An 11,065-nucleotide genomic window follows, 5' to 3' on the forward strand; every position below is an offset into this window, starting at 1 on the left:
TACTGAGTCAGAAACTGAGATATCATGATAAGCAGGAGACACATCACATGAGAGATGTGTACAGCAAATGAGATCTGAACCCACAAAATCCAATCTTGGTGACAAGTGTTTTACTTCTGTAGTCTGTACCATCAGAAAAGCATGCACATACCTCATACCTATGCAAAACATTAGGCAAGTGAAGACAATCCATCATGTCTCTCATAGGTGGTGTCTTATTCCTGATATACTGGGTCATTTGGTATGATTACAAATATAAAGGATACAATCACTGCAGACTCAACACAGATGAGAGTGAAAAATACAAGGGTCTGCAATTACCAAGCTTTATTTCCTTTAGTGTATTCTTAATTCAGACATCTTGATATAACAATGCCTGTGGACACATGAATTGGTACAATCAACCATTGTAAAGCGTGCATCTTACAGAACCCATTATTAGTTTTGTAAACATCCAGTTTCATTATGTGCTGTATTGCATATTTTCATCACTATGACAAATCCACACACTTCTTCCCACTCTTATGCAGACACGTCACCAACTAAACTATGCATACCCATCTACTTTTATCACAAGTCATACTCATTCACATAGTCATAGTCAAAAAGCACAAACACTCATATATTCAAACCTCATAAGGTTTGAGCTTCCATGCTTGCTAATTGCTTTAAGACATTACTAAATCACCAATGTAACCTCTTAGCTTTGGATTTGCCGAAGATGCTAAAGAAAGGGATGAGCTGGTTAACAAATGTTTACCTTGATATTTATTTACCATTAGTGGATGATAAATCTGTCCCTCTGCAAGGTGTGATCTAAGTCATCATCTGTTGATCATTAGCTGTGTTGTTTACAGACTGCTAGGCATGCTGGGGTGTGAAGCCACCACAAAAAGAATTTACCCACGGCATAACTGATAGAGTGTAATGCTTATGGTTTAAGACTTGCTAAATGCTCAGCATCCCAACTTTGGAACAGAAAGTCATGGGTACAAGCCCAGCTTAGACCAGAAAACATCACTTGCCAACCCAGCTGAAATGCTAGTGATTTATCAGAATTAAAGGAAGTAGAAAGTTGGGTTCTGTCTTCCACATGCTATACCTCTGATATGGTGAATTATAAATGTTCACTGCGCAAACAGCACTACCATTACTTCATTATATCTTTAAGCATTGCAGTCAAACCTGTGATAAATGATTTAATACTTTATGTCTGTAAACAGAGAATGTGTCCTCACTAAGTCTAATGTTACCTAATGGAAACTGTCAATATAATAAACAGACTACAGATGATGGTGTAAGCCAGATGCACCACTCAACTCATATTAAAACTGCCATCATTTTCATTAAAAAGAAAATAAGAAATGTCCATATTCACGATTTATCTCAACTTTTATGTTATTTACATTTTTTGGACATGTTATTCCTTAGAATATTTACAAATAATGTATGGTATTCAATAAGTGTTTGTGTCTTAAGTTTACATTATTAGTCATTTTTGCAAAACTTAAGAGCTGGCCGGATGGTGACAAGCTAATGAAGTCTGATATGTAGAAAAATGTTTTCTTGAATATTTAGTGTACCAAATATTTTATGTTCTGCCACTAAAATTGATTAAAATATCAAACTAATTATAATTACATCATTTCTTCTCTGTGGACATGCAAGTTAAACATAATATCAGTGTTCTAGATACAGGAATCGTTTGCACTGCCTGCTGGAAACTGTATGCATCCCTGCATCTATGATAATGTATGCAGGATTAAAGTGCTTTAAAAGTGGACATCAACTGAGCAGCTGATCATCATTGTGTTCAGCCAAGGCTTGCACAAAAAGAAACTTGTGGCAAGTGGAAAGTGACAGTTTCTATCTTTTAAATATGTCTTCTTTGCATCACTTCATTACAAAAGAGAGAAACTTCATGCAAGCAATATTCAGGCAAACACTAGATTAACAACCTGTTCAGATTCCCTGCACTTTTGTTTGAAAAAATAAATTGAGCTTTTACTGCTTTGCAAGATACAGCAGTCTTTTATTGCATTGGCATGGTCCATTGTGTGTCATCCTTTACCACTAAAAGTATTATTTATATATCATCGTTGGTGGTACAGATTCATTTGCTTGTTAAAGGAATCCGTGATGGCTTTCCTGAAACAAAATGAAAACATTAAAAATATGCAGTACTAAATTGCATTTCAGCCTCATTAAAAAAAACCACCTGATACACTTATATCTATGTGGCACATGTTCACATTTCAGCAAATGTTTTAGAAGAACAATGAATATTTTATAATGGGTCACAGGGCAGGAAGTTTTTTCCACCAGGATATTAACGCATATTTTAACAAAATTTATAAAAGCTTCCTTACAATAACTACCCATCAATATGATTTTGACTCCCCTTTACATATACATTCATACATATATATACTTATAAACACAGTCAAAATAAAAAGCTGAATTTATGATCTCCCCTCCAATGGCCATTATGCTTTGCAGCAAGTAAAGCAAAGTGCTGTTTAATTTCTCACCAAATTTCTACACTTCATCCCAAGGACAGAAATGGAAATAAGAAAAGTGAAGGTGACATCTAAAAAGAGATTTTTCTCCTCATTTCTATTCTGGACCTTGGTGCACATGAAGAAATTAAGAGAATTTTTGCAGGGCAAGGGTATGGAATGATGTTTTCTGGTCAGTGATTAAACTTTACTTTAAAAAAAGGTCATATCACATACAAAGATTTCAAAAGTGAAATTCTTCTTTGTGTTTTTAATGTACAATGAGGAAAACACCTAAAACATGATCAGCGTTAAAATAATAACAATGGTAAAGTTATGGAACTAGTGATAATCTTTAAAAACTTCTTTTTTACGTACCGAAAGACATTATTATGCAAAAGAAAGGCTGCAATGTGCCCCTGGTCAATGTAGCGTACTTCAGATCCTGGCCATAGCTGATCGAGAGGTATGACCCCTTGTCTTGGAACATAAGCGTCCCGTGTTGCAGCCACAATGATAACAAGATTAGGATCAATAGGAATGGAGAAATTTCCAAGGTGTGTGCATTCATCCATTACTCCAATCATGAAGTTGGTTGCTTCTTGCTCTAGACTATGGGCCTGCTCATCTAAAACAGCATCACGAGATGCAGAACTACTCTGAGAGCCATGAGACAGTTTTGATTTGGACACTGCATGCTGAAGCAGCTGTTGTCCTGATGCAGAACTGGGATTCATTCTAGTAAAGATACTTTGTCTTGACTCCCTGGATCGAAAGTTGCTGACTGCTGAGCATGAGGTGTGCTGCTAACTTTTGATTCAGGAGCCGGTGCCACATGCTGAGGAATGCCTGAGCCAGCACTCCCGAGAGGTGCAACAGAGGCTTGCAGAAGTGAAAGAGTATTGGAGGATCCATTTTATCCAGAGCTCTCCCAGTCAGCCCCAAAGTTTCCTTCACAGAGAGTTGCACAGATGAAGGCAAAGACTCTCGCACATTTTTTTGGTTATCTGCCTTTAATGTTTCATCTTTTGAATTTGTTTCAACAAAAGAATTTCTGAGAAATTCCATGTAAGTTTGTTCAAGTTTTTCATTGTTGCTTGTTAAACCTTTGACAAACTCTTGTCCCATATTGTATGCCTGTTGCTGCAATGCCATGTCACAGAAAGAACTTTTTAAGAATAATTAAAGCAAATAGCAGGAAAACAGAAGAAACAAAATTAAACATCTGACATAAAATTACCTCCTTTACGATAAGAAAGTTATAATGATTTGAAATATCTACCTCAAAAGAAAACAAATCTATGCCAGTAGTGCGCTACAAAACTATTATGGAAAATCACTAGGAGGAGAAAAACAAAATGATAATGACATGGACTACCAACACAAATTTATTACAAGACAAACATACAATGCCTCTCCTAAAATTAAACATTCCACCTGCCACTAAAAAGTAATCAGTGATATCAAAATAAAACCATGCAAAAAATACAACCATCAAGACAAAGATAATGGCACCTCATATTCTGGTGAAATAAGAAGTTTGCTTATCTCTTCTTGGTATACACTGTTCTCAAAAAACTGGTTCTTTAAGGTCTTCCATGAAATAGCTTTTCTCATTACTCCCTGCAAAACATGCACACACACACACACAATTAGATGTATTTTACATACTTTTTTTCCCGGTGTGCTTAGAGTAGATCAGTAATGATTTTTTAAGCCTAAGTTGGATTTACTAGGTTTTAACAAATGATTATGAGTATCTCAGTGACCTTAAAAAGAAACTCAAGCAAAACTGGATCTAACTGACAAATTTAATCGTCTGGAGCTGTGAACACCAAATCTGAAACATCTCTCTCTCTGGCACTAACAAGTACTCTTGCTAGCTGAAATGCTAGAGATATAAATCTTTATGTTTCTAGTTTCTCTGTCTGCATGAGTTATCTTTATACTGTAAAAAATCTTGGTCACTTTCTGCAAGACTAAAGTCTATTTGTCAGGGCTTCTGCTTACGCAAAAAATTGCGTACAGTACGCATTCAAAGTTCGGAGGACCCCTTCAGTTTTCGTCAATGGGGTCCCCTTCAAATTTGGACAAAGAACAGGGACCCCTTAAAAATCTGAAGAAGGGGTCCCTGGGACCCCAAAGAATTTAGCCTTAGCAGATGACCTGATTTGTGATATTCTGACAGTATATAAATATTTGAATACCACGGTAAAGGATTATTTTCCACTGCATATTTATTGTTGTTAGCACTTTCATTGAAGACACGCATAAAGACATCCCCTTCCTGACCTGTGTAAAAACTGCAGAGGCTGTACTCCAGGACAAGCAGGGAATCAATGATATTGGTTCATGCCAATTTGTTGCTGCTAACGATGCCATCTAGTTAGGAAAAAGACTAAAGCAGATTAATTTAAAACCTTTTCAGTGAATTTACACCAAAGTAAGATTGTATTAAATAGGAATATTCAGTTAAAAGTCATGTCAATATATTCAGTCAAGAGACCATTTCACAGCTACAGAGAAGCGTGTACATATACAAAACGCCAAAAAATGAATTTGATGACAAGTATACATGAGAATTCCATGAATATGCACACTAAAATCATTTATGTAAAACACACTCTCTCTTGGGTGTCTCCCATCTCTTACAACAGAACAAAGTGAGACTCCAAAACAGGCTTCTGACTCACATGTCCACCCATGGAGATGCCTGTTAAACCAAGAGGACCAAACCCTTGACGCTGGCACCAGTGAAGAAGGGCCAGGGATTCAAGAATAAGAGCTCCACCCATCACAAAAAGATCACTCACATTATGAAGACTTGATCGGCTATGAAAAGAAACAAATGAACTAACAATTCTTAGTGCTTCTGCGAAATGGTAGATCTTCAATTTATGATAATCATGATCCACATTATCAACCTGAACTTCTAATGATCAACACTTTTTAACTCAAAAGTTCTCCATGCTTCTGTAGTCATGAAAATAAAAACAACTGTGGACAACTACTTATATACTCTAACAAATAAGAACCAGAGGTTTACACATCCAACTATCCGAGGATAACACTTGGCCAATATAAGCTGTCATTGTTCTAGAACAGTGGTTCTCAAAGTATTTCGGACCGTGGACCACTTTACTTAAGTAAAAAATATGGCGGACCACCAAGTCCTAAAAATCACTCTGAACTATGAACTTCAAATTTAAATTGCCGCATTTATTTCATTACAATTCAAAATTAAATGTCCTTTTGTGACAGTAGTATAGTAATAAGTTGACAGAAAACTACGTACCTCGTTATTTGTAATTAAAATGTTAATGCGAGGAATGCATCACTTTAAACATCACTTTGCTGACATATGATGACTGTCAGCCGCGGACCACCTGACTTATGCCCGCGGACCACACTTTGAGAACCACTGTTCTAGAAGATCACTTAATATACTCATTGCTGTGATAATGACTCATGAAACTTACCAGATGTTTTTATGCTTTTTTTTAAACTGGCTTTGCACAATGTTTAATAAAAGTACAAGTACAAACTGGCAGAAATATGATGCAACATTAATGCGGCCATCAGCATAAATTTTTAGTCAGGTTGGGTCAGTTTTTTCATTTAAACCAAAAGTGTACTGTGATTAAAAAGTACACAGAATAAAATGTGACAGAAGGGGAGGAAAAAGCTTCTTAGCAGAACGAGCAGAAATTTTAAGACATAACATCACAGTACCGTCATTACTGATTTTTTTTAAGGAAGTTCTATTTTGCATTTTAATTAACATCACTGCAAAAAAGTTATAAAAAGAACTTAATGCAACAATTTTTAAATTAGAAAATAGAAAATGTTATCAAATGAACAAAAATTACTGTAGAATACATTCTGGTGCCAATCATACTTTGAGTCCCAAAAGTTTTTTTCTTGAAAGCATCCCTTAATGATGTTAAAAATACCATTCAGGAATGGTAATATTAAATCAGAAGTTTTAATTAAATAAACTGCAATTATTTCGACATTAAAAATGTAGTTTCCATCAGAGTTCAGTGTAATGATATAAAAAATCAGGAATGATGACCAACACTGCTTTCACATACTTTTGAGAAAAAAAAAGTAAAAATATTTTTGTTGCACCTGGTTCTAGCTAAAACCTATACACCATGCACAACACACACATGGGAATCAATCTATTTTTGAAAAGATGTGCTTTAAGGTCGTTTTTTTTTTAATGTGTCTGTGTATGGTGTATAATGCTACCAATGGCGGTGTGTGGTATTGTATGACTTCTGTTAAATTTCCTGCTGTTGGACGAGATGAACGAAAAAGACCATACAAGAACAATTTTTTTCATGCTTACAGCTGATCTTTTGGTTTCCTTGTTCCATCTGTTATTTAGTGTCAAGGTAAAGTGGTTGACAAAAGCTTAATGTTAACCCACCTCTAATCTCCAGCATAAAAAAAAAAGGTTGCCTACTTTTTAACAGTCATACTAGTTTACATCCAAAAGATATACTCACCTTTATTAACCAACATTAAGATCTTCTGCACTTCCCTGAAAAATCTAGCAAACCACTGCTAATGTATATGTAAATTTCTTTTAATGAATACCCATATGTGTGCACTCATCTGCATGCAGATATGGGTGTTGTAATATCTCTTGACCATTCGAAGGATACAATAAGGATTTTCAAGCAGAATGGATGCAATTCCTGATTCTTTAAGCAGCGGTTTTGCCATAAGGAGTCGCCTTCTCCAAAAGAACTGCATTCAAACAAGGTTATAATTAAGTTACTTGACTAGTTTCTAGACACAATTTCTAATTATGCTGATCTAAAATCACTTGCTCCTGTTTTAAGGTAAAGAGAGAATGATGACCTTAATATTCCACATAAACACCACTGTATAAGTTGCTAGAGAAGGGGTTATATATAAGCTTCTTTCTCTTTAGCCATACAAGAAGGCTTGGAAACAAGGATGAATGATACTATCTCCCTTTAGCTGTTGCTCTTATCAGTGCTTATAAGCACCACCAGCTACAATGAGGCTGCTTCCCTTCAGCTGCAGGTCAAAGAATGAGGTAGATGGTGTGACCTGGGATGAGGGACAGGGTACCATTTATTCACCACAAGAACTGTTTATTTCTTTCTCTTTCTTTCTCACATTCTCTCTAAATGTTTGAAAGCAGTGTATAATGTGTGTGTGTGTGCACTTTGCTATAGACCCAGTATCTAAAAATACATAACCTTTACAATGATCTTTTCTTTTTATATACTTATGAATATAACAATATTGAATAAGCTTATCATACTCAACCTAAATATTTTGCTCCATAATGGCGGTTGCTATAACAACAAGTTAGTGAGTAAAGATCTCTGTCCACTGTAGTAGACCAGAGATGCTACAGAGAGATAATCAATGAACTGCCAACAAATATGTAAAAACAAAAAGTGACAAAAATAGATTTAGATAATCACACAAAGTCTGCTAATGCTGCTCACATGATCTCCAGTTCCTGCTAGATGAAGACAGACTGGCTTAAGTGTATGCTTCCATTGCATAGGCAGTATAACTTGAAATCTAGAACACAGAATTGCCATATTTGTTATTCTGTATTGCAAACATACATATGCCCACATTTACATCAAATGTAGTACTAATCTCTGTGAATGTCTGGAATAGTGAAAGTCTGTATTTAGAAGGCAAGAAAGAGGGAATAGACTGATTGATTTATCAATTTATTTAAAGGTGCCTAGAGTGGAAGAACAATAATAGATTAGAGCATTAACACAAAAGAGGACACAGATGCAGATACTGGATACATAAGGTCTACGCAAAACTTGGAAGGAATATGAGAGTGAGTGAGTGAGAGAGAGAGAGAGAGAGAGTCATATTCAGTAAATATCTCCTAAAGTCTCTGGAAGAATTAAAGTACCTGGCAGTTTCAACCTCTTTTGGCATAATCCCTGGCATGTGATGGGTAAAGGGTGACAAAAAATGCCCTACAAGAATACGGCAGTCTCCATCATAAACCTCCTGGAAGAAAGTCAATACAGATTGATGGTCACAGGCACTGTCAGCCAGCAGTCATATTAAAAAACGGTGTCTAACAGCATTTTTACATAATATTTGCACTTAAATGCAACTGCCACTGCTTAATGCTCCCATATAACTACTTCTAACAAATATGTTGGTAGCAACATAGTTTCTAGGGTTCAAAATAGTAAAATGGTAGCATGTAGTGTTCAAGCTAAAAGGAAGCAAACCCTGCCAATTTCTCCCACAAAAAAATAAAGGGGGGGGGGAAGAAACCTCCATAAAGACAAAAATGTAAATAAATCTTTTTGTAGTTTTCAACATTTAGCCAGTTTGTGAATCCTATGTACTCATAAAGCGAATGACAATAAACAGCAGCATTAAGGAAAGGAGCAAAAGAAATACATCACCTTATCAATATGTATAGGGTAGTCTTGAGGCACAAGATGTCTGCATAACTCACGGTTGGATATCACTTTTCTGAAGTCAAACAGCCTGGACAAATAAAGAAGTTAAAGAGAAAAAAAAACCATAACCCAAAAGATCAAATACAACTGGCGTAAAGCAATTATAAAGACCATTTTCAACAAAGAGTTTAAGTGTTAAGAAGGTGGGGTGTGGGGAATTGGTGTTTTACACCGAGCCAGCAACTAAGGCTATATCACACCAAGGCAGCCAGTCTTGTAAACAGATGCCATATGCAGAGAAAGAACAGTGTGTCTGAGACAAGACCTGACCCCAGGGCAACCAACCTTCACTGTATTAGTGACAGGCACTAACCGCTGAACCACCAGGTCGCCCTGTTGTTAAGGTGTAAAGTTTTGTAATTTGTGAAAAAGTGAAATATACCATTTCTGAAAATTCAATTAAACTTTAACCTTATGTGATGGATTGAGACGATAGGAAAAATAATTTAGGATTTTATGCATCATTTTATATATGTTATTTTCTTGAAAAAGATAGTAGCTTTCACTGAAAACAGTAAATTTGAAAATATCAAAATATAAATGAATTCTGCTATAAAATACTAGCCTTTTTAGGTTTTCGGGCTTTCCCCATCCTTTAGTAAAAAATTTTGTCAGTAGCAGACGTCTGTACAGATGGTCTAAGCGGCTCATGACTTTCCAGATATTTTAAAAGAAAGCCAGAGGCTAGCCTGTGAAATAAGAAACATATGGCACTGAAGAGTAAATCAAGCTGTAGACATCATGAAAGGAAATGTGCTTTTTTTGAGAATTTAAAAAATATCATTGCCTTAATTTGAAGGTTGGACCTACGGAAAAAATTTTATTTCTGAGGGTAAGGCATAATCATGCTGCTGCTGTAGAGTATCTTTTTATTATTATTTTAAGACTCAATGTTAGCAAGAAATCCTGGGATGGGTTTCATGAGAAGTATCTTCATTGCACTTGTATATATCAGAGGGTGAACAAGTGTGAACATTTCATGAACAAAACTTCATTACAAGCAGCTCTAGAACAAAGCTGGTTATGAATTTGTTGATTTCAATTAAATGACCATATCTTGAATTCTGCTGATATCGTTGTGTAATATAAATCTGTGTAAGCAGTTATTTCAAGGGTTGTTCTAATGTTGATGACAGAACAGTTTGGATTTTTTAATAATCAATGGAACAAGAACCTTTCATTGTCTGCCCTGAGAGAAAAACAGGCTGAGAAAATCCATGTGTTTGTGAGAAATGACAATTGATAAATCTGTATTTAAAAGGGTGATAGACTAAGCAAAAGTTATACTTTTTTTTTTTTACACCTTGCCCTCGGATTAAGTAGCAGAAATAAAAACATTACATTAATTCAAAACAAGGGAATAAAAACATAAAAAGAGATTATATGTACAAACATGGGGTTTGATATCTGAATTTACCTAGGGTTTTTTTTCCACTGACTAGAGTACTAGCAACAGGCGGTACACGTTTGCTTTGTCGGAGCGAGTATAGATGAATTAGCTTCTATAGGTAATCAAAGGGTTTGGAAAAATTGTAGAGAGAGCAAGGGATATTTTGTAACCGAACAGGTGTATTTAGTATTCTAAAAAATCGATTGCACATAAACATTTCTTACAGAACAAATTTGCTGACAGCAGAGTTTTAAACAAATTATCTTTGTGGGTTATTTTTTCTTTTAGTAGGATCACTTTGATGACATGAGCGATGGCAAGGTCAGGGATCTTTTTTAGAAAGTTTACAAATGTTTTACCCAGATATCACCTTGAATTGATTTATTATTTATAAAGTATAATACTTGCGTTAAAGAACAAAAATTGCTTTTAATTTCTTGTTTCGCATACCTCAATGCGGTGTGATAAACGTGCATTCACGACACGCGCGAACGCAGTCTGGGGAAAGCTGTCTGCTTTATTCCCAGGGTTTCATTTAAGAAGGATAACTCTCGAAGAAAAGTTATCTTTCCGTTGGAGCAAACGGTTGTCTTGAAGCTTCGTCGAAGCACGGACGAAGCTTTTGTGCTGCATTAACTAAAACAAGAAAAGAACTAGGTCTTAGACAAGTTGACTCCTTA

The 11,065-nt window shown here is 35.6% G+C and overlaps 1 protein-coding gene across 1 annotated transcript; it reads right to left on the reverse strand.

Moving 5' to 3' along the window:
- Positions 1-312: 312 nt before the first annotated feature.
- LOC112558550 (protein ABHD18-like) lies at positions 313-10,975 on the reverse strand. The gene is given in 13 exon segments (XM_025229054.1): positions 313-2,148; positions 2,877-3,238; positions 3,240-3,641; positions 4,014-4,121; positions 4,791-4,880; positions 5,192-5,330; positions 6,853-6,880; positions 7,172-7,256; positions 7,994-8,072; positions 8,428-8,528; positions 8,939-9,023; positions 9,561-9,684; positions 10,836-10,975. Coding segments are annotated over 12 exon segments (1,620 nt in total). The 5' UTR covers positions 9,647-9,684; positions 10,836-10,975; the 3' UTR covers positions 313-2,093.
- Between the last annotated feature and the right edge of the window lie 90 nt (positions 10,976-11,065).

This window comes from Pomacea canaliculata, linkage group LG3, assembly GCF_003073045.1.
Source record: "Pomacea canaliculata isolate SZHN2017 linkage group LG3, ASM307304v1, whole genome shotgun sequence".
Classification (NCBI taxonomy): Eukaryota; Metazoa; Mollusca; class Gastropoda; order Architaenioglossa; family Ampullariidae; genus Pomacea; species Pomacea canaliculata.